Source organism: Diadema antillarum, unplaced genomic scaffold (genome assembly GCF_040938485.1).
Source record: "Diadema antillarum isolate AM-2024a unplaced genomic scaffold, OU_Dant_1.0 scf00000003, whole genome shotgun sequence".
Lineage (NCBI taxonomy): Eukaryota > Metazoa > Echinodermata > Echinoidea > Diadematoida > Diadematidae > Diadema > Diadema antillarum.
This window is the reverse complement of record NW_027270892.1, coordinates 1,951,396-1,976,712: the sequence shown is the minus strand read 5'-3', so window position 1 is coordinate 1,976,712 and position 25,317 is coordinate 1,951,396. Positions and strand designations below refer to the sequence as shown.

General features: G+C 39.1%; 3 protein-coding genes across 3 annotated transcripts in view; 2 read left to right on the top strand and 1 right to left on the bottom strand.

Moving 5' to 3' along the window:
* Nucleotides 1-6,616: 6,616 nt before the first annotated feature.
* The window catches only part of LOC139741939 (thyrotroph embryonic factor-like), a 30,928-nt gene continuing 12,227 nt past the window's right edge, over nt 6,617-25,317 (top strand). Inside the window, exon 1 of the mRNA XM_071652541.1 lies at nt 6,617-7,102. Coding sequence (XP_071508642.1) covers nt 6,982-7,102 — 121 coding nt within the window. The 5' untranslated portion in view covers nt 6,617-6,981. The remainder of the gene's footprint in view (nt 7,103-25,317) is intronic.
* On the top strand, nt 7,773-13,375 carry LOC139733267 (ATP-dependent helicase wrn-1-like). The gene is made up of 6 exons (XM_071644135.1): nt 7,773-7,955; nt 8,958-9,108; nt 9,604-9,742; nt 10,709-10,879; nt 12,318-12,434; nt 12,859-13,375. Exons 1-6 carry the CDS (start codon nt 7,773-7,775, stop codon nt 13,373-13,375), a joined length of 1,278 nt encoding a protein of 425 aa, XP_071500236.1.
* On the bottom strand, nt 13,387-24,009 carry LOC139733162 (uncharacterized). Its single transcript, XM_071644036.1, has 12 exons — nt 23,802-24,009; nt 21,275-21,603; nt 20,577-20,788; nt 19,620-19,890; nt 18,724-19,116; nt 18,143-18,394; nt 17,055-17,192; nt 16,478-16,736; nt 15,080-15,355; nt 14,591-14,818; nt 14,242-14,373; nt 13,387-13,757 (listed from the first exon to the last, which is right to left on the bottom strand). The coding sequence occupies exons 1-12, from the start codon at nt 24,007-24,009 to the stop codon at nt 13,387-13,389; spliced, it is 3,069 nt and encodes a 1,022-aa protein (XP_071500137.1).

Sequence of the window (25,317 nt, the reverse complement as noted above, 5' to 3'; positions counted from 1 at the left end):
GATCCATCATACAACAGTGTGAAAACAAAATACACTTGTACACGTATTTACATTCATAAATGAATTAAAGGCTTTGACGTTAAATACACATATCAAAGGAAAAACACAGGAGAAACAACGGGAGGTGGGAAATAAAATGGGGGATGTATGGCGAAGCTAGACAAGAACAAACAAGAAAAAGTATACAGTTGACTTGTACAAAATTTCACACTGATACCCACAAGATATACAACTATTCACTAATGTCTAAAAGGATGGTACAATTTCGGTTGAGAGGGGACTTCAGGTTTCCAACTTAGTTTTGATGATTTTTCTTGCTTTTTAGGTAATGTGAATCCATTCTTATAAAATATGAAAGAGCATATCAAAGAGGAATTCAAAGTTTATGATGTAAATTGGTTTTGCAATGGCACAGATATTCAAAATAAAGAGATCCTAATTAAAGGTGGGATCCACTTCTTATTAGTATTCTTTTGTTTCACTCTGTTTTTGTATATCTCAGCCATTTCTAAACTTATTTTCATCAAGTAAACTTTTGATTCCTCTTAGAATTTTATGCTCTGTAACATTTCGTAACTCAATGGTTTCTAAGTATTTCGCAATAAGTCAAAAGCTGAATCCTCACCTAAACCGACACTATTTCAGCCCTTATTGATGTTAATGAATCAACACTATATACCATTACAATATTTCAGCAAAGAAACAGGATTGCACACGGTTTGGCAGGTGATCGGGTCAACGGTTCGCATCTGGTGAATTTCTTGATTTCATGTTGAAAAGGAAATTTTCAGTGGAGATACTTTACAAAGGCCCCAAGGACAAAGGCCAACATAATAACATATTTATTATAGTTCAAAGCGTTTGGAAATTTGCATGTGATTGCACTGTGTGTCATTAAGTTTCGTTAACCATAAGTATTTCTCTGGCTTGGTTCGGTTTCTTTTATTATCATTATCATTATTATCATCATTATCATTACTAGTAATAGTACTACTACTACTACTGCTACTACTACTACTACTACTACTGTTACTACTATACTAGTAGTAGTAGTAGTATAGTAGATTTTAGTAATAGTATCATTATTGCTATTTCCATCATCAATATCATTGTCATTATCATCATTATTATCATTATCATTATCATTATTACTATTACTATTTCCTAAAGTGATTGTTGAGTTGGAAACGGATTTTGTTTTTAAAGGAATGTATTAAGTTTATATATCTCTCTTAAATTTATGACTGTACATCATATTTCTGTTGTGTGTGTATGTGCTTGTGCAGATTTTACTAGATTCTTCCATCTAACCTTTCTCAAATAGGCCTATCTAATGTTCAGCAAAATCATAGATGCCAATTTAAATAATGATAAAAGATAACTTCTGCAGCAAGTTACACTTAGTTTGTTTAGGTTGAGCCTACTGATGTGACAAAGATTACAAAGATTTTTTATTGCTTTGTTTTCATTTTCCATTTGACAAGATGGCTGGAAAGCTTATATTCAGCTGCACTATTATAACTGATCTAATTGTAAGCACTTGGAGAGGACCATTTCATCGGATTATGTACAATTGTGTTCTTTGCCATGAATAGAAGAACTGCAACGAGATCTTTGTAGGTGCGTGGGTTGTGACTCCGCCACACACAGCACCTCCATTTTATGTCCTATCTGAATGACAGAGTGTTTGCCGTCAATGAGGGGACTGGACGGTATACGACATTGCATCACACAACATTGATCAGCAAGGCTCACTACAAAGATTCGAACCGTCTCTCGAAGCCTGAATCATGGTATTGATTGCAAGCCAGATATATGCTGTATCGACTGAGCCACACCTCTCTGAAGAATCATATAATCTCCACCTCCATGGCTATGATAAGCCAAGTCCGAGTTTAAATTTGAACATGAGCAGAAAAGGGCCATTCTTTTTATATTGTATACTAACAGGCATGCTGCATGGTTTTTAAATTTCCTGAGACAAGCATCTGTAATATTATAATGATGATTCATGTATTCCATTTAAGTGGTGCTTGCCAGCACTCGTTCCACCCAAGAGCGAGCTTGGTATTTGGCAATATGGAAAAGAGAGATTTAGTTAATCATATTTAATGCAAAATAATGAAATGAATGCTTCCAGATGGACCACTCTGGTCACCTGTTCCCCGCAGGTTCGTTCCTCGTTTGAACATTATAAATGAATTTTATAATGATTATTGTTACGTCGGGCATGTAAGCTTGTTATGTTTATTGAGTCGGGTTGAAAACGAATGAAGTGTTTAACCAACTGAGAAAAAAACAAAACAAAAACAAAAGCACGGCATTTTGTACTCGGGTAATTCCATAAATAAGGTACCCATCTTGTGACAAGCTTACTTTGCCGATAGAATAAAAAATCAGCCTTTTGTTGAACGTAGGTTTAAAAGTCTAATTTCATAATATTTAGTAAGCCCTTTCAAAGTGAGCGAAGATTATAAACCATAAATGAGGCAAGTTAGCACACAAAAAGCAGTGTTTCCTAGGAGCTAAGGTTCCTCGTGTAAGCATTTTTCAGGACACCAAGATTTTACAAGAGGGAGTTAATTCTTTAGATTCACTGGTGAAAAAAAAAATAAAAATAAAATTTACAAATCCTTAATTTGATGCGTGACTTTTGTTTATATTATTTAAGATTTTCTTGCTTTCTACCATTTCTGAGCATCTTTAAATCTTTGAAACTGGTATTACAGGAGAGATGTCACAAATTCCCCCCCCCCCCAAAAAAAAAGTCATTATTTTGCACTTTTTGTGAAAATGACTGTGTCCGGTACTTTGTAGTAGCAAATTTTGTTTGCCTTCAAAAAGAAAGATACTTAACTGAATAACAATATACTCGAGAGCAGAATTACTATAGGACTTGTACTTTGTAAGTAATGACAATACATGATAAATCTAATAGAAGGGGGCCCGTGGTGGTCCCCCCTTTTTTTTAACCCATTCCTATTACTATGTGAGCATGAGCCGACTCCGAACTGGCTTATTCAAACTTCGGAACTACTCCCTCTACGACGTAATTTTGTGATCAATTATCATTTTTCATAGCACAGATTTTTCCACAGGTCAGCTATTTATAAAGAGATGCTGCCATGGTTGCCATAGTTCGCATAACAACGCAAACATGTTGACGTAGGATGCATCAGTTGAGGCTTGATGGTTTTCTCTATGTATCAAGGGCATAAATAAGACTATTTCCAAGAAATTCGCTTGATATATTGTGCCTGCAATAACTGCGATCCAACCGATCGTAGACTCTCCTATAGAGAATGATAAATAGAAGAATAAAAACCTGCTTACAGGCATTATCGTATCAATTTTATGATTCCAATCAACAGAACCCTGTGTACCACAAGTTAATAAAAAGAGGTATGCAGTCATCATCATCTTTTACGTGAACGTATAATATAACCATCATGCAACTATATCTGATGTTTTTAGCTCTCTAACATAATTCTTTTTCTTCGTCTCTTGTGCAAGGAAGGTGAGCATTAACCTTTGCAAGTGGGCATGTAGAGTTATCATGTATGTAATATGTCATTACATGATAATCATAAAACCTAATAATATTCACCCTATGTTAAAAATTATTAATTTGATCACTTGAGTAAAATCAATGAAACAAGCAGTAAATAATAAAAAAATAGGTTTTAAGTTTCAACCCAATTATTGACAAGTAGATGTGCATTTAGGATTAAGAAAAAAAAACACCCAGGAAACCTCCCCCCCCCCCATTTTAAAATCTATATTTAGTGTAAGATATTAGTACGCACATACAATCGGGCCGGCCATCTTTTCAAGCAATGCTTAAAATGGCGGCCCTATCTGCATAATCGCTTCTTAACTACAATGAATATTGTTATTGTAATCCCTGCCGCATAGACATGCGTACTGTATAATATATCATTGATTTCCTTTTATATCGTTGTTTATGCAAGTCAAACGACTCTGTTTCAAATTTACTTTGTATATTTCCCACATGTTCATGATTATGTAACTTATGTGTAATTGATTTGCGGAAAACAAAGTATCTATCAAACAAACATCAATGATTATAGTCATGCGATTCTGTGCAGGCGAAAGACTCGTGAGAGATAATGACAATCGCCATTTGTCATAATTATCATCTGCACATTAGCATTATTTCATGGTCACATCATTGTGTGCATAATGTAAATGTCCAGATCAGTGTTCCGTGAAAACACATGAAGTTAATCGGAAATCATTGAAAATATAATAGAACTATCTTTCATTGTGTCCGATTTTTATGAAGGTTAAAAAACCGCCTAGCAATAATGTCAGTGACACCTTTGTGTCCTTGGTACTGTCAGCGAGCCCACAAGGTCTAATCGTGTACAGTAGGCCCTAAGGTTCCATTTGAGTACTGTCTGATTATCCTTGAGGCGAGTGGCGTCAATGATATACTCATATAGGCCTATGGCTTGGCGCCATCAACGTTCGGATAGGTAGTCTAATTTCCATAACCTTTATCTCTATTCACAATGGGTATGGTTGCATAGACTAGACAACTTGTCACGTTCCGGTCAATGTGCCAAGAAGTGTTTGCCTTTGTCACGTGCACCCACGCATTGCGAGGATGCCGCTCGCTGGCATTCGCCAGAGATATCTCCGATGCGGGGCGGGAGCGCGGTGAGGGGTTGGGGTGGGGCTTTTGTGTTTCCGTGAAAGCTTATACGCTGTACAGTACGTGGCTGTCTTGCTTGCTTGTTTGTTTGGTAAAAAAAAAAGGGGGCCGAGCCCCCCCCCCCCCCCACCGGTTCCGCCTTCCCTGTCATAGCCCACGGAACAAGGGGGGGGGGGGGCTATACAGCCCCCATATTTTTCTCTCGAAACAACAACAACAAAAACCCACGAAAAAATAGAAATAGGAAAAAAGAAACCCGAGAAATGACTTCCCAAAATAATTCTTCCCATTAAATGGGGAAGGGGCTGGAGGAGGAGAGGAAAAGGGAACATACCGGATTATATACTACTAGTAGTAGTATAATAATGTTCCGCGGTCCCTTTAGTGTATAACACAGGATTGCTATATCACACAGTTGGATATTTTACACACCCCAGCCACATCTCCTACTGATTTTCATGTGTGACATTTGCGGTCTGCACAATTAATGGGCAATGTCACGGCAGACCTTCTCGTACAAGAGATGAAAAGCACAATACATTCTGACTATGAATTAATGAGGTATGCCTGCAAACTTTTCCGTTTTCCTTCTCAATTCCTTTTATTCATCAGGAAGTAATATAATTATATACTTAAAGGGATGGTACAGTATTGGTGGAGATGAGGATTTGGCTTTTGAACTTTTTAAGAGAGATACCAAGAGAGTACCGAGATACCAAGAAACCATGAAATTGTACATTCTACGAGGAATTCAAAATCTATTTGATGAAAATCGGTTTTAGAATGACTGAGACATCCAAAAACAAAGTAAAACAAAGCGATCGTTATAAAATGTGAGTCCCATATTTTATTAGCATTGCTCTGTTTGGGGTATCTCAGTCATTTCACGACCAATTTTCATCAAATAATTGTTGAATTCCTCTTGGAATTACATGCTCTTTCATATTTCATATGAGGTTCCTCATTATCTCACCCAAAAATGTTAAAAACCTGAAGTTACGTCTCAACCAAAACTATTCTTCAAATCAAGCAATTGGTAATATTTTCAGGCTTGACACTATAAAATAATCACGTCCTTATTTGAAAATTGTGTTTGTATATTATAAAAGGCAAAGGCTAGGTATATCTTAAATTTACAAGCATCAACCAAGCTATAATGTCTCTCTTCTCATTACTCATATTTTCCGTTCTTCATCTTGTATCATCCTTTCCGTCATCTTCGTCTGAAGTCTATATTTTCTACATCGTCTTCCCTCATCTTTATCTTTCTCTACATCAACATCCCCTTTTTCTTCTCCAATTTCCTTTGCTGTATCTTTCTTCAACTTTTTTTTTTCGACAACCAGCAGTAAACGAAATCACGTAGTTGACATGCATAGTTCTTGCTTGGGAATGAACGTACTGCTACAGTATGCACATACAAGACGATGACATGGAGTCCCTGCTGTGTATAATTTTCTACCAACTTTGTTGATACATGCCATAAACCAGTCGAGGGCAGCTTGAAGGAGGGCGTTATCGTCAGGGAGTGTTGTCAAAGATCGCAGTGAATGCGCAGGTTACGATCGTCTCACCTACCAACGTACACAGCGGAGATCAACACACACACACACACACACACACACACACACACACACACACACACACACACACACACACACACACACACACACACACACACACACACACACACACACACACACATACACACACACACACATACACACACACACACACACACACACACACACACACACACACACACACACACACACATAATACCAACGGTACGTTCGGGCTCTCCGATCCCTATCTGTCAGATGTGTACTGTTTACGTATTATACTGAGTAGTACGGATTTTATTGATTACCATTCGCATACACACTCGGCAAACGACCACTTTGCATGTATTGCCTTTGTATCCCATCCACGGATGAGAGGTCGCTCGCGCAAAGATAGTGCCGCACCGGACAGTACATGTAGTGTCGTTTACACACATTTGACGTAGGACTGGAAGCCACCGTGCACCCACAACACAAGCAGTTTATTGAGCTGATGCTGCGGCCGCGGGCGTTTTATGATCCATTGCGTTCGTTTGGTGTTTCTAGCTATCTTTATGACGAGAAACGGGTGATTTTGCCTTCTTACCTCGTCCTCTGTAACAGTTAGAATTGAGAAACAAATGATTTTCTACAGCGTAACCAGCTAGGATTAAAGAAAGACGTCATTGCGCCAGACATCAACCTAGAAACTACTAACGACGAACAATACAATACGAGTCTGATCGACGGATTTTGGCAGTCATGGATCTAATGGAGGGAATGGAAGAGCGCTTGAGCGACATTCGTGGGATAACCCTAAAATCGTTACTGGAAAATCCGAGTTTTCTGCAGCCTCCATCGGGCAACAATGATTCGAAAAAAGGTGAGACGAAGAAAAAAAAATCGGCAATCTAAGTGCCTTCTTCTGTTTCAACCACCTTGACCAATAAATTGTCGGAATAGACAAGTTCCAGACAAATAAATGTTAACGTTAGAGTAACTATACACAGCCCAGTCGCTGTACATGGTACGTCGCGACAGGGCTGTACGAGTGCGACCACCAACCACTAGGAGAGCGACGTAATCGTATCACGATAGCTTTGACTTTTGATACTTACGATCATTTTTGTCACCTCAAACTCATCGAGTACACTCTTCAATATTTACTCTACATCTGATGCTATCAGTATTCAAATGTACGTAATGAAACTTACCGAAATTGATCATCATATCCAGCATGTCCACACGGTACACAATCTTTCACGCCAGGCCAAATTCAGATATCGGGTGGTCACGTGATGTGAATGCCCTTTCAAAAGGTCGCGCTGCCGACCGTGCTGCTACACTCAAGCCGCGCACGCACGCATAAGATCTCTCCACAAGCAGACGACGTTAGGCAGTACTTACGTCATACCATAGGTTGTGTAATACGTTCTCAAGCGTACACGTACACCTGTCCACTCCGGTCCCTTGTCTTCTTCTTCTTCTTCTTCTTCTTCATCTTGTCCTGCGTCCTTTGTGTATACTTCTCACATACTCTTCTCATTTTAGACATGGATAATCAGTCTTGTATTCGTAAAGTAGCGACCGAAATGTTCGGTGAAAGTTTCGTACTCAAAACAAAACAAGTGGAGATAATCGACAGTCTGGCAGGAGGAAGTCACACCTTGGCCATTTTGCCTACCGCATACGGGAAAAGTATCCCGTACGTTCTCTTTGGGCCACTCATGGACAAGGCAGGTGTTGTTTTGTTTATTTGTCGTTGTTGTTTTTTTTGTGTGTACTCTCTCTGTGTGTGTGTGTGTGTGTGTGTGTGTGTACATTGACGCTACTCTAATTTATCAGATTGCCGTGGTTTTACGGTGCAACCTGTCATGCCTGAGTTGTAGACATATTCCGCACGGTTGATGGAATATTTTTCTTTAATCATATCTCGTTCGACTTTGTAAATCGATGTTGGATATAAAGCAAATAATCATCTATTTCTCGGGTAATGGATAAAATCTAACATAACCTCGATCGGTGATCCTTGAGGTGTCTATCAGCCTTTGGCAAGTTGCGGCTCGGCTTGATAAACACCTCGCGCTCTCGCAGTCGATGATTATTGGTTATCATTATTTCCTCATTGAATTACTGAAATACGGATGAATGAATAAGGGAAAGGTCTTTAGGTCTTGAATATCTGACAAGCCCAAAGGGCCTACCTACAAAACCTTAATTCACTACAGTGGCAACATAATTCATTCATTACATTAATAGACCTATTATACATTATGATATAAATTTTTATGGCATGCTAATTTGAATGATGATACAAACTTATCAATCTATTTGTGTGCTGATCCCCCTTTTAATTCGTATTGAGAAAAATCCCATAGAATTATATATAATCAAGCGTATATTTATCATAGAGGGGAAAAAAGAAGATAAGCATTATGAAAGTGACAATGTGACTGGTTCGATAAATCCTAGGAAGGACCGCTGTGGAAAGGAGCTGTGTATGGGAGGTATAAAGTAGAAAACAGTTTGTACTACTAGGTGCATATATATATATATATATATATAGAGAGAGAGAGAGAGAGAGAGAGAGTTTATCCCTATAACGAGTCATATGGACATATAGGCCTATATATTTTAACATTACTTTTAATGTATAGAAATATAACAGCAATATGAAAAGTCACAGTATCTCAATGTCATTGTCGCTCATTGTAGATTTTTTTTTCTTTTTTTGACAGTTGAATCCAGAGACAAGACACATGACCCTCGTGGTCAGTCCGCTAAAAAGTCTAATGATGGATCAGATGCGAAGGTGGGAGTCACATGGAATAAGAACTGCGGCCATTCTCGGTCATTCCGGGATGGATATGGACCGGTTGACAGAAAATGGTAATTCAGAAAACTACCGGAAGTTTCCTGTGTTCTTGAACAAATTCATTGATCCCAGTCTGCTCTCGATTTTCTAATAATTGTTGACAATTTGCACCCTTTGTCCCCCCCCCCTTTCCCATGTATGATATACACACAAAGAGTATCTCGCTTCTTCCCGTAATGCCTGTACAAAACAGTTGTACTCTTGTCGAACAAGTTTAATCCGGAATCAGCCTTTAGTCTCCGCAATGGATAGGTGAATCAAACTGTCTCTCGTATAGAATGATCATAATCAGCAACTAGATATCAGTTCGGGTTAGAAAAATCTATCGATATGTTTTGAAAGTGAAAACACGTAATATCAATGTTGAAATCGTTATGTATCCATTATACAGTGTACGTTATAAAGATAATCGTTTCTTAATGAGCACTAAATCGGGATATAAGTTGATGGTAGATTAGCATGTTTGAATTATGTTCTACTTTCAACTTCTCGCTTTATATACCCATCAGATCTAATGAACGGAGAGAGAGATCTCATTTTCACGTCCCCAGAGGCCATCATGTCACCGAAATGGTGGAAATGGGTGCGGAAGTTCCAAGAAAGGATTTGCTTGCTTGTACTTGACGAAGTTCACTGTCTGACAAAATGGCAAGTTTATACGTTATACCTTCCAAAGTGCAATGTTATACATAAAACTGCTGACAACTTAACTGGATTAATTTTTCAAACTGTACCATAATTGAACGTACTCGATGAACATACTTATTGCAGATACATGTATAATGAATCAAATGAGATGGTTTTGCGATGTTATGGGAACATAATGCCTGAGTCCTAGACACCCCAATTTAAACTGAAATAAAGTATTTCCATATTTTCAGCTGAGGTAAAAGATTGAAGAATATACAGTCCGACCTCTCCTATCCGGACATGGACATGTCGGGACAGGCCCTAATCAGAATATGGACGACTAGATAATTAAAACACGCAGCTGCCGAAGAACTATCGGCTGTATACCGTGCCCTGATTTAAAGGAAAGTTTTCTATCCACGTTCTTTGGGTGATTTTGGGGTAGCGAATGTCGAAATAGTTATTATTTAGCTAAAATTTGATTTGATATAGGGGAGGTCGAACATGCAACTGTTTATTTTTTTATTTTTTTGTTAGATGATGACCTTATAGCATATCAAAATTTCAAACAAGCGCACGTGAGAGGGAACTGTAGTTATGCTTTCTGAGATTCACTTCTTGCTAGATGTTTGACATTAGAATTTTGCACAGGATGGGCCTATAGTGACCAAACTAAGCAAGGAACTACGCATACTACATGAAAGAATTATATAGAACATATTCTGTACTATTAGCGCTCTGATTGATAAATGGCTAGGACATTTAACTGATCGCCGGATTTTTGATTATAACTATATGTTTGTTGTAACTGCATGTACACACTACAGTCATTACAGAAATAAACACGCGATAAATCATCAGACCCGTTTACATTCTGTCTTGTATACGGACATAATCTTTCTTTCTTTCTTTTTTCTTAACGGAAGTAAAATATTGTTATTGTACTGTTCTTCCTATCTATGACTAACTGTCGTGTATGTGCAGGGGATTGACATTCAGAGAGGAGTACCTGAGAGTTCATACTTTGCGATCAAGACTAACATGCCCTGTCTTAATGCTGTCCGCTACATGCACTGACAGAATGGTTACTGCTGTGTGCGAAAATCTGAGTCTCCGACGAGAGGAAGTGAAAATCGTCGCTTTATCTCCAGACAGGTATTTATTAACATCGACGCCTCATTCATTCATACTAGTTACATCCGCGGAATGTCATAAATCTATTGGTAATGAACAGAAGTAAAAAAAAAATCCTTTAATACTTTTTTTTTTCGTTCTCAGGGATCAAGTCACATGCATGTGAGGCATCGAATGTCAGTTTGAAACACTACTATATCCATTGAAATGAAATGTATCAGTGTCCCAAAAATATAACATGTAAATTACTCCGCTCATAGCCCTCAAGTGGACAGACGCCTCCCCTTTTCCCGATACTTCGATCGCATTAATACCAGCCGATATTTCTCTTTCATGTATAAGGCTTTTGCTCGCTTCTCCTCTTCAAGACATATACCCGCTAAAATCAGCTAAAGAGTTATGCGCAAGATGAACGATTCTTATTTCTGCTGTGCTTATACCAATATGTCAACTTTCACCTATGACTAAATCATCTGTGGTCATCAGACGGTGGTTTTGAGACGCAAACAAAAACACAACAGCAACAACAATTCAATGCGCGATGACACGGATTTTAGAAAAAAACAACACGTGGAACTTCCGCATTTTATACCCCATTTATTTTTTCTTTCGCCATGGCTGTATACTTGCAGGTGACGTAATCACAAACGTATGTGCACAACAAAATCCTCCTACTACTGGTAGTGGATACACTATAGCTATGATAATGTAATGTTTTCGGTGCACAGATAACACTCATCACGAACACGATGTTAAGACAGATAACTGAAGTTGAACGTCAGCGACACATGTCCCGTGGAGCATATAAAACCTGCACGACCAACGTAGTAACTGGTAAAAGAAAGGTTTCTCCCACCTATCATATACCGCCGCCTGTGTAATACATAAGGAAAACATGTGGGCTCAGTTGTGCCTAATGCAATGTATTGTTGTTTTTGAAGCGGGAACACATGCACACGGTGTGTTTTTATCACGCGGCTCTAAATTGTTAGCCAACTACTTCCCTTTAATACCGTAAGCTACAAACAACGACTCATTTCTCCAAATATTTATTTCCGTCTTTATGTAGTTTGTGAAATTCATGTATCCGAATACATGTAGGCCTACAAGCTATATGTAATTCTTTTTCGCCCGGTCGATTATATTTTCCCTGATATGAAAAGGAGTCATCATTCGTTCTCATGATCCAGATCTGGGTTTAGAGTAAATTACAACCCGTTTTCCTATGAGCTATAACTTATATTGATATAAATTATAATTTACTTTAAAGGGAGAAAACTTACCACTGCAAGAACTCGGCCTGGTAAACTTGAAGGGAGATTTGATTCCGATAGATACATTTGAATGCCAGTCAATTACGCTGTAAATCACAGTAATTATGAAATATGATTTTCTTCAGACTTGTTTCACGAACACCTATATTACATCTCATAAATATACCATTTATCAAATATTGCAGGCCAAACATTCACCTAGAAATAGCTCGAGTCCCCAATAAGCAAGAGGCTCTAGGATGGTACATCGAGGAACTGAAGCAAAAAGGAACCAGGGCCCGGAAAACCATCATATATGCTCGGTAAGTAAACTAAAAATCGAGCCTTCGATTTTTGTTTGCATGACTTATCAATTCTGGTGGCGCGGTGTTTAAAGATGAGTGCCGAAATAGTTTTTAAACGTTTTATCGACGTCAACTAAATTATGAAGACCATACCAATACCCAATATACATGTATACTTGGCACATTACCTTGGATAAACAGAAAATACATTAATATGGTACCCACAATTTCTATAAAGCAAACGAGAACCGTAATGCATGAAGACCTACACCTGAGGCCCTACATCTTTTGAAAATCAACTTTGAAAGAAAAATCAGTTTCTTCTTAAAATTAGATTTTCTTCATAACCAATAATTTATGTTTGAAAAGATAATTAGAAAATGTGAAGAAAATAGATTGCTTTAATGTTGACACATGGCATCATTTTGTTTTGTTCCTACAGACATATCGACCACGTCAGTGAACTTTATCTCTGGATCAATGAATCACTGCAGAAAGATGGACACTCTACAGGTTCTGAACAGCCATGTACTGTGCACAACAGACTCTCTGAAATGTTTCATGCGTCCACGGACATAGACAGTCAGGAAAGAATAAGCATGAACTTTTCTTCCAAGGGCTCTACACTTCGTTGCGTGATCGCAACCATTGCCTTCGGGCTTGGAGTGGATGTTCCGGATGTGGACACTGTCATTCACTGGGGACCGCCAAGCGACGTCCTTAGTTACTGGCAGGAGACGGGACGCTGTGGCCGTGACGGAAGACGGGGGAGAGCAATCATGTACCTTCCACCAGGCTCCGTCAACAAGAGATGGCTTGATGATGAGATGAGCGACATCCTCAAATTGTCATGCTGCATCCGGCAGTCTGTATTAAAAGCATTGTTTGTACCAGGCATGGAGCAGACGAGAGAGCAAGTGGGTCCCTGCTGCTCAGTTTGTGACACCGTGAATCACTAACATGGTCTTTCCTAGTGAGAGTCTGTATTCCGACACAATTGTACAGTTCGGCGTTGTGCATCCATTCTTCTGGAAAGGGCCTTCAACTTCTGTCCAAGCTTACACGGGGCTTTCACAACATGTCTGCCATCAAAACCCTCGAAACCATCGTGTTCTCTGAAGGGCAAGTACTCAAATAGCGCAGCTCGCTGATTCTCACTGACGAATGACAGCACGTCCTGCTTGTACAGGTTTTCTGCCCTTTTTCGTGATGGGGTTTTCATAGACACGATCCCGGCGTCACTGAACATATCGTCCAGGTACCGACCGAAAGGGCCAGACATCTTGGCACATCGGTCGGCATGCCTCTCTGTCACATTTCCACGACAATGGTTTATCGTCTCTGCAAAAAAAAAGGTGAATATGAAATACATGCATAAATTAATGAATAAATATGTTCATATTATATAGTGTTTGTATATATATATATATATATATATATAATTATATATAAATGAAATACCAAAACATTGGCCAAAATAAACGGCGACACCCCGTCAGGAGTTAGCAAAACAAAACAAAAACAAAACAAAACTGAAATTGAAAGACAGGTTAGTCCCAAAACACCGCCCTCTTCATCAGTTGCCGGGGAGCGGAAGGTGAAAAGGATAGGAAAGGATCGTTTCAGAATCGGGCATGCTTTTGCAAAAATGACCGATACCGGCAAGACGACTCTTCTCACTAACCTATTTGATTCGAAATCATGCACGCAGCTCACAGTACCGTCTCCATGGTGAAAGATCGCGTATCACTATCGGTAGAAAAATAATTACACATTATTAATCACACATATTTTCACATATTTTCCCACATCTACCACGTAATACCTTTGTACTCCAAGTTGATGTGCTCAGTGGCAAGGTCCATTCCAATGTTTCCTCCACGTCTTCCAGCAACGTTGATCACCCTATTCCAGATCAAGCTAGTCCGTGTGTTTTGGGGAGCAAATCCTCCTACACCTGGAATAGATATAAAAAAAATGAATGAAATTCTAGATATTAAAATCTGATTGAAATACTCTTTGACAGTCATCTGCATTTTCCAAAAACAATCTCTGCTCGAGAGACTCGGCCTGTAGTTTCTCCGAAATGAACTGTTATTTCCTCTGGTGATTGAATATCTCAAATATATGTCTGTCTGTATTATATTATTACAGAAACATTGTGCTAGACTCACATGCCAGGAAGTAGTGGGCGTTGATGAGGTATTTCGGATGCCTCTTTGACCAGAACGATAGGAGATCAATTTTCCAGTCGTCAACCATGACGGGTCCATTTCCAGCCCGCACTGCAGCTCGTCTTGCCTGATGACGCAGTCCCTCCAGAGTGATAGCCTTACTGTGATTCAGCACATGGTCGTCGTCTTCAGAGTCAAGGGCACATGCTTCTCCACAGTACCATTTGTCTACAGTAATAAAAAATCACGTCTCAGGAAACAGTGAAATGACATAGTATTTACCTTTTTCCATAGGCCTTAATGGGTACTAGATCAAGCGTGTTACAACACCATCCTTGAATACTTATCGCATATTTGATAATAAGCTGTAATGAGAGAATTTTTCTACCTGATTCAGTTCGCAAGACAAACAGCTCATGCTTGTAAATAAATCGTTGGCACCGTCCATAGATCTCCACATTTATTATGCACGAACATAATTCTTCTCACCCGGTAGTACATCGGTGACCTGGAGCCCAACGCATCTGTAGTGATACCATTCATGACCCTTGCAATTCCGCTGCAAAGCACACTGTACCATTCTTGTACCGCCTTCTGGATCAACTTTCAGCTTACACACACAGTAGACGTAGCTTGGACTGCTTTCACAATCGGCGCTGCAGTACCAGTCGTCATCTGGAGCAGATGCTAATCCGACACAACCCAGATGAAACCAGGCTTTGTGGCATGCATAACTGCAGCACTGAACCATCTCCTCGTCTTTCTCTACACAGATAATTGAGAAAGGATTCATGCACATGTCACATAATCAAAATCGGCGAGAAGATTAGAAACATGAACAATTACCAGATTTTCTATGTCGATATGATGTAAGTTTCAAAGTACATGTATGTTCTTATTCCGGAATTATACATGAATTTTTCTGTAAACTATGCAAACTGCGGTTCAATCGAAATATTTACACTAAGAGTACACTCCTGAGCACATTTACTTGTTTCCTCTCATTTTTCCGCTTTATGCCTACAATGCGGTACCTGAATGTACCGTTCATGTATCTAAGAGCAGTTTTGAGCCCTTACGTCAATGTTAACAAAGTATCGAAATTGGATTAGCTTATGCTCGGGTGACGCTATTCCATATACTGAAAAAAAAAATGAATATATACGCTTATCAGTCCTGTTGGACTTGGAATTCATACATGCATTACCACTCAGCGATTATACATGGAAAGTTTGGGATCATATACATGCAGTCAGAACGGTCAAGTGAGAATACATGTAATTAGATTTGTCTGTTTCCATATTATGCCGCTCAACAATGTCACGAAAATCTGTGTACAATATCATAGTGTACCGGATATTGTTTATTTGCCGTTCATTTGAGATTGTCGCCTTCCTGTGGCAATGGCAGTGTGTATTGTACAAAAATGAATGAATAAACAAATAAATAAATAAATAAATAAATATGTAGTGGATGTATTGCGGTCGCCATGGAATTTTTTTCTTTTTTTCAATTTTGTTTTGTTTTGTTTGCTTGTTCGTTCGTTTGTTTTTGGTTTTGTTTTGTTTTTGTTTTGTTTTGTTTTGTTTTTTTTTGGGGGGGGCGGGGGGTTGTTTATCCTTATTCTGAATAACTTAACGTTACATGACAAAACAAGCAAACCTTGAATCATGGTGGGGAAGTGATTTATAGTAGGAGTACTGCCATAGGGTACTAACCAGTTCGTTTGTTTGTTTGTTTGTTGTTGTTGTTTTTTTTTTTGGGGGGGGCGGGGGGTTGTTTATCCTTATTCTGAATGATAACTTAACGTTACATGACAAAACAAGCAAACCTTAAATCATGGTGGGGAAGTGATTTATAGTAGGAGTACTGCCATAGGGTACTAACCAGTTTTACAGTGACAGTACGCCAGAGCATCCTCTGTTTCTTCTCCCACGTCATCTTTGTACGCCTCTGCTGCAACTTGTATTGATGACTTGTCTGGTTCATGGTAGACGAAGTCCACGACTTGTTGAGCCACACCCTTGACCCACTGTAGCTGTTCCATTTTGCTGCCGTCAACCGGAAAAGTGTAAGGGACCTCATTTAGAGACGATGTTCCACAGAACTTAAGGGCGCAAAGGAGCGTGTATCCCTCTGTCACGAACTGTTCAGCACGAAAATTGGCACAAGAATGAATATACTTTACGCGTATATCATGCATTCACAATGCAATATGATGCTACCATTCATTAAATTTGTGATTCCCCATTTTCTGCCCTATGCATCATTAATCTCGCTTTACTATACTGAGTATACTATATAAATTCCGTTGCATCCATTTCATTATGTTTCATTTTCTTTGAAATTAGAGCAAAAATACACTGTCACCCTCTATTACACACTATAGATACAGGTTGTGACCTATCCCTGTCTTGTCATCCCTACATTCCACTCTAAAATTGCTAATTATGAAACGTCTTACCTCATACATATCCCAGGTATGCTGAACATTTTGCATAACGTCTTTCCGGAAAGAGTTGTGGTTGTAATCGTACTTCAACTGTGCGATTGTCCCTTTGGCAGAAATGCTTTTCCCTCGAAAGAAGACGTTGTTTGAGTCCTTGACAAGGAGGAAATTATGTTGAAATGATAGGTTCTTTTGAATAATTAGTTAGCAGAAACAGTCACTCTGTTAAGGGATGGTTTGGCATATTGGTGGAACTGAGGATTGGGCTTTCACCTTTTTGCGAGATATCGAGAAATCATGCACTTCACGAAAGAGTACAGAGTATATCTACGTCTAAGAGGAATTGAAAGTTCATTCGATCAAAATCTGTTTTGGAATGGCTGAGACATCCAAAAACAACGTAGAACAAAGCCATCCCACCTTTTATTAGGATTGCTGTTTGTGGTGACTCAGTCATATAATGACCAATTTTCATGAAAAAACACGTAAATTCTCTTGGAATTACATGCTCTTTTATATTCCAAAATTTGCTTCGCATTTTGTCGCCCAAAAAAATGTTAGAAACTTGAAGTTAGTTCTCTACCAAAACTATATAATGACTTTAACATCTGTTTGTGTATCATGCTTCGTAGCTGTATCAACGCGTGGCCGGTGTTCGTTAAAGAACAGACATAATTGTTCTCGGTATTATTCATTCGTCCTTTCTCGATTGTCTCTGGGAAATGTCACATAGTACAGACAAACTGATGATATCAAAGTTGTGTAACGTAGATCGGAGTATTACTTGTAATGGACCTGACACGAAATATCTGTCTATCAATAATGTGGGAAGCAGTTCTTATGGTAACGTCTATATTTTGATTCGAAAGAAAAATTTCAGAAAACATTGTTATGAAGCAGCTTTTGTAGTACCAATAACATTTTGATCATAATGTGTCAAAACAAACATAGGCCAAACAACTTTGTACACTATCAGTACAATGCAGGCTTTACGTAATCATTCTTCGCTTGGATGGAGCGAAGATAATAAATAACATGGTGAAATTAATCAGTTGTTCGTGTCTATTCTTTCATAGCTTTTATTTCACGAGAGTTAGACATACCTGCAGAAGTAGAATTTCCTTGTGAAATTCCTGGGGTGCCGGAGTGAATGCATCCAGTCGGGCCTTCCAGTTCTCTCCATTCGATCTCGCCCGCTGAGCATGTAGGATGCGCTCGATGGTCAATCCGTCGCCGCTGACGAGGGTCTGAATGGGGCTTCCCCTCTTCTCGGGAACATACTGCTGCAGATGCTGTAACACTGTTACCATCCCTTGTGTTGTGCTGGGATTAGCGTTTACAACACCCAATGTCACCTAGGACAGGGATAAAATTGACGTTTACATTACCCGAATGGCAAATATATGAGTCCCCTCAAAGTATTGTCATATAATTTTTCAATTTTAAAAGTGAATTGACAGTTTAAATTTATCTTCGGACAATTTTCTTATTGTGGTTGAGGGGCACGCCGTCCTACTGTTTAAATCGAGGAATAGCTTGTCTTTTAATGTATGCCAGAAAGCTATGTTTTGATTCTTCTTTTAACCAATATTGAAACCTTGATTAATAACTTATGGAAATTTTCTCAATTTATTGATATCAACAATCATATCGATGGAGCTTGGGCCTCCACAAATTCCCTTACCATTTCAGACTTTTTCGACATAGCGGCACTCTCTTCATGCTCTTGGGTGATGGGGAGGTGGCGTGATAAATCCTCCAAGTACGTCATATGCTTCCCCATGATGCTGGCCACTACATCCACTAGGCGCATTCGGTGCCTGGCCATGACGTCCGGAGAGGGCAAGAACACAAAGGGGTCCAGGGTTTCGGCATCCAGCACTGTGGATGAAGACATCGGAGGTGGCACCCTGTCTTTGGCCGCATAGCACATGGTTTGCAGGAAGAACTTGTTACCCCGTGTCAGTCCTTGGTGCTTTGATTCTGTTCCCTTCTGCACGTTATCAATGCACAGCCCAAACGTTGGAGCAGAAGGACTGAATTTTAGCTTCCGGCGAGTTGTCTTCGTTGGCAATTCCTGTGTGGAGGGATATTTTGCCAATTAAAAGTAATACATTTTTTTCCCCTTTTTTTCACTTTTCTTTTGTGGAGTAAATTAACAAATACCATGTATGTGCATGAGTTGAGTCAGTGGATCACGTAACGCATGGACAGGAGGTCTTGAAACACGCAATAACAATATTTTCAACATGCAACTGGTAAAATACAACGGGGAAAATATAGGCAGAGCGTAATATATCATTATCTATCCACTAAGGATGGTAATTTTGATCAATACCAAACTTTTCATTCTAGTATTCTACGTTATTATTTTTTGGGCCCCTTTTAGTAGTACTTGTAGTCCAAAGTTCCAAGAATTGAGGTAGATGTACGTTGCTATTTGTTCAGTATTTCCTATGGGATTCCTGAGTGCATTCTCAACGTTACCTTTCAACTTCCCTGGTTTAACATTAGCTGTAAAACAATTGGGTCTAAATTAGAAACAAGAGTGTAAAATAATGGAACACACGAGCGCATCACCTCGACCGTCTTCTTCCACTCTTTCAGCTGCTGGTCATGATTTTGCGCGACAACATCCACGTGTAACCTCACGGTATTTGCGTTGATGGTGATACCACTATGATTCAGTGTCTTGAACACCTTCTGGGACACTCCTTGCCGCCATAGCTCGATGCCCATGCATGTCTGCACAAACTTGAATATGCGTGGTGCCTGCGAGAACATTCCGATTGCTACCATTTGACCCAGTCGTCGAGTAATGAATACCTTGGCTTCATCGTCAGAAACACACCTTGGTGGATAAACAAAAGTTATTTTGTTCCTCCTATTGTTTATTTCTTATGCATGAATGTGAAGATTCGAAATTTTGAAGTTATTTTTTTTTATATATATATATTTTTTTTTGCACTGCGCTTTGGGGACTCACGTCCGCGCATTTCAAGTTCTCATTAAATAATATTCATATTGCACCCCATTCTGTTTATATCCTTATTGTTTTCTTTTCCCTAATTTACATTTCGTTTACTAATAACTATGTACAAGAGGCGATCAATTCGCAAAAGAGTATAATTACTTGAAAATTCTGGTTAGGGGCAAAGTAGAGAACAGCAAGTTGCGAATATAACAACTATTTGTATGTGCATCGAGATAATGCAGAATATGAAACGGCATGTCACAGTTTTCATCCTTCATTGCGCCTTCTGAAACTCTGAATAATTCATTTAATGTGTCACCACTTTATAACGAATTCATTTGGAAGGTGCTTTGCAATTTTATATCTCGAGCAAGCGGTTTTTTGGCATATCCATGCAAGAATCATTTTTTCCCTATCACACACACACACAAATATATAATAATATACATAAACATAATGATTTTGCTAACGCAATTAAAACTGACCTTGCGAATAATAATAACAAATTTGTTATCCACACTAAATTACATGTTTATATGATTTGTCTATCGTTTCTTCTTTACCTCTTTGCGCCTTTCTTTCCTTTGATTTTTCCGTTGTTTGCCTTGACCTCTTTGATAGATGGCATCATGGCTGACATGGAGCTAATGGCAACCGGCATGACCTTTTCCGTTTCATCAAGGAGTTTCTCCCAACGGAATTCTTCAACCCGTTCCAATGATATTGGCTGGCTGAAACCACTCTTTTTGTGGTTGTTTCGCTTCATGGATTTCACCTATGTAGAATAAAAAAGAAGAAGCAAATTGACGTCGGTGAAAATATGGAAAGCATACTGAATGGGAGCTGCCATTGTGAACTACTGACTTATTATATCAACTATTAAGTGAAGTATTTGTTTTTAAGACAAACTACATCCACGTAGGAACCTACCACATCTATAAAACATGTCCAAAAAAAAAAAACCAACCTGATAAATACAAACAAACGGCAGGGCAAGTACCATTTTCACTAAATTGCAGCCAAATAATGACATGACCGAAGTTAGAATCATTACAATCTTGTAATCACCCAATTCACGTAAAACAGAATTCCAATTATTATGAATGTAATTTCCATGACAAGGATGTTCTTGACTGAAAAGAAATGGCCGACTGGAGCAAAATGAATAAGTATTGCTGTCTTGTGCATGTTCATCAAAATGAGACGCATGTAAATTTGTTTGACTATACAGTAGCACTTTGTTTTTATTTTGTGCTCTTACTTCTTCCTTTATAATTTCCTGCGTCACTGTTGACAGTGCCTTCTTTGCCGCTGGGTAACTCAAACATAAGAGTCTAAACGCAAGCCGATACTTCGATACTTCGATGTAGTCTATAGCCGTCTCTTTCGGCGTTTTTGGTCCGGCGGTGCATTCAGGTAGTAGACAAGGAAGATCATCGTCCAGTTCACTGCTGAGTGACTGCTCTCCATCGTGTGGAAGAAATGATGAGGGCGGATAGTTTGTCTGCACGCCGGCATCTTTTTGTTTTCTTTGAAGAAGAGCTGTAGGTGAAGTCGGCGGACCTACGTTCTCGTGGGCAATTTCGCCATCTGTTGTGAAATTGATAATTGGCGTTTGTTATGCATGTTCACAACGATTTTCAATAAGCTGTCTAGATTGATTCTGTAATGTTTCTACTTTTAATACATGTCTAAATACATCTTTATACATGTTATCGAATTTAAGCCTTGATGCGCTTTGATGCTAGATGATGCTTCTTTCGTATAGCTAATAGTAGATCAGACAATAGAATTGAAAACTGTCTGTTTTCTTTGGTCTGTATAAGATCGAAATCAGGTGAGGATATTTGCAGATACGCCACGGACTTTTCGATGACAAATAGCATTAATGTCAAACCTTCAGCATCACTGTCGCTTTTAGCCAGTATGATCTGGGCTATGGAAATCGTATGTGCCTAAATGGAGACTAATCTCAGCTCAAGAACAAAAATAACGACAATGGCACCATACAGCTCGATGTTGTTATCTCGTTGGGCGCTTAGTCTACTATAATCAAAACTAGCGAAGACCAAAATGATGCCATTCCTAGGATTTTTCTATCGTTATTTCTTAGGGCGAACATCACTCTCTCAACAACAAACACATTATGTGTAGTCCATATTAAAGAATACAGGTATCTTGTGAAACTTGCCCCCACCCCACCAAAAAAATAAATAAAATACATGAAATGAAATTAAAGAAGAGAGTCGGGAAAATTCAAGATACCCTTCTACCGCTTGTCAATTAAGGCCTACAATTCTGGTAATTACATCTAGGCTGCATCTAATTGATGACGAGATTAGTGTAGGCTCAAGGGAACGCAAACCCAAAGAGCAACGTGGATTGAGCGAAAGCAGTAGCATTATAGAACACATCAGAAGAAAATCTTACAATCGATGCAAAAGTAACACATTTTGAAGTTTTGTTGTTGGAACAGCTGGATGAGGAGACTACTAGAGGTTATGGCGTATGAGTAGACAACAAAATAAGGAAATTAAAAGAAAATCCCACAATTTTGTTTTCATGCAAATTAGAAATTCCATCAACTTGCTGTACTGACATATGTTATGGGTATTAATTATTCTTCCTGCTTTCTGAAAGCGTAAATAGTGGAGTGCTCTTTCATAGTACTTAAAAAGGGAATTTTTGTTGAATATTTTTCATTATGTTCTGTATTTTGTTGTCCACTCATACGTCATAACCTTTTCTTATCTCCTCAAACAGCGGTTCCAACACCAAAACTTAAATATATATATATATATATATATATATATATATAGTGTGAGACGTGCGTCTTCAGCTACTGAACCCCTGGGTCGTCGCATCTTTTTGGAATGTGTGTAACGAGAGTAAGGAGGCGGTAGACGTTGCTTCTGTATATACAGTATTGTATATTTACATATACAAAAATATTATTATCATTATTTTTACTATTGTTTTGATCATTATTGTTTGTATATATGATATCCATGTTTTGTATTTTGTCCGATTTGTCCTCAGTCTTGACAAAGGGCAGAAAGCCCGAAAGCTTGAAGTAAAATCACTTGTGAGGATTCAATTAAGCAACGTCTACCGCCTCCTTAATACTCTCGTTTATATATATATATATATATATATATATATATATATATATATCAATTGCATCGATTGTTATATTTTCCTCAAACTTTCACTGACGTGTTTTACTAATAATGCTGCTTTCACTCCATCCACATCACTCTTTGGGTTTGCGTTCCCTTTAACTGCAGATATGGTAGGTGCTATATTCTTTCATAATATAGGCCCTATTACCACCTCTTCTATTTGTTATTGTTACATCTTTATCTTCTGAGAGTATTTTTTACATACACAAGAAGTGATTTTGATTGTTATTGAATTCCCCATAACAAATGGCTTGAGAACAATGACTTAGAACGTTAATTCTCTTGCATAAATGTAACTTAAACTGTGTCTTATAAACAAGGGAAAAGAAAATCTGTTTCTGAGCAGTAGCGGATGGGGGGGGGGGGGCATCGTGCGCGCCCCCCTTTTTTTTTGTTTAAACAAAATTAAAAGGAAAAAAATGGGCGCAAGCACTCCCCCTACACGGTCTTGGTACATTGTGTGGATGTTTTGATTTATATACATAAAATATACATATATTGTTTTTTATCATTATTATTTTAGTGTGTGTGTGGGGGGGGGGTGGTGTTTGCTGGTCTTAATTTTAGTATGTCTTAGTACTGGAATAATTAAGGTATTGAGTATACCTGGCACAACGGGGCATAGCGGGTTCATCTGGCGATCTTGGGAACGGAGAAGCGGACCCGGTGTGGGGAACAATGCTTGCCGCTTTGCTGACGGAGTGCTGGATGGCTCCCCTTCCGTCTCATCATGGGGCGAAATATCCACGTTACCACCGTCTTGAATGAGAGTACAGTGTAGTTCGACATACAACGTGAAATGAGATGCGCTCATATCTAAGCGAAATAACGTAAGAGCTCACGACCCCCTATACGAGTAGAATTAGTGTTGAAAAAAGCGTGAACCCATGTTTTGATAGAGTTCTCATTAATTTTTGCAATAGGGCCTACATCTTCGGCAAGGAAGATTTGTTTTGTTTTCATTCTATTTCAAAAAAACATTCATATAATGTGCATCGAAACAGTTGACGGAAATGCAAATGCGCCCTTTGGGATAATGGTTGCGTCATGACAATTATATATAGGGTCTGGAATTAACGTCATGTTTTGACACACGGGTCTAGTAGAATTCCGTGATATTTATCCTCACCATGTGGGTTTGGAGTTTTCAATGTCCTCCGATGACCCCGTTTGCTCCCTGCCTTCGCGGGTTTCACAGGGCGCGTTTTAGGGATCAGGAACTTGTAGCATGACCTGCAAATGAAAGCGTTCCGATGATAATGATGTGGCTTTCGATAGACAGCAGTAAACGTCCGTGGGGACGCTACTGCTGTCACTCTATGTCTGTAAAAACCACCATTTTTCGGCGTGAACGCGTTTTTACAGGAAATGCAAAGTTGCACGGCGTGGGGCATGGCATGGAGCATGGTAACTGCTGACTGTCATCCTGCTGTCGACCACCATGCAGACGCAATGCGAAGCACGGTTTAGAATACTAGTACAACACTATACAGCTATAAACTGTACTGGGCTTGACGACGGCGGCTGGCGTCTGGTCGGGCGAGGAGCATTGAGCTCCATACCACGGTTAATTTTGTAGCAGACGCCAAGGTTTGTTTGACACTTTCAACGCACACGCCGCGCGCTCGCTCTGGAGCACTTCCGGTCACGCATGCGCATAATTCGCAGAGGTCAATGCGCCATTTTGAATCCTGCAACGACGAACCTGAGATGGTCAGGATTTGCGGTAGAAAGTGTCATTTATTTTTTCCTCGGACTATTCGCAAGTTGTCTCCATGGACCCAGTGTGGCAAACTGTTCTTTTGTAATAGAAACATGCATTTAACGTGAGTAAAGTATTCTGTGTAAAGAAGAAAAGTATACATTTTCCTAAGTTTTGTAGTTGTATTGAGGTTCCTCACTTTGAGGCTGCATGCCGCGCTCGTCAGACTCTGTTTTCGCATAGCGTAACAGTGTCTGGTCGGGCTAACGTTAGAGATGACATTTCGTATTGTCATTGGACAGTTGTTGGGCGACTTCTATAAATTTACAGCGACGGGTGGTTGAGGTCCAACACGCTATTAAAGTTATAACGTTTGTCGTTTTGACGGTAGATCTACAGTACTAAGTAGCTTCTCAATTC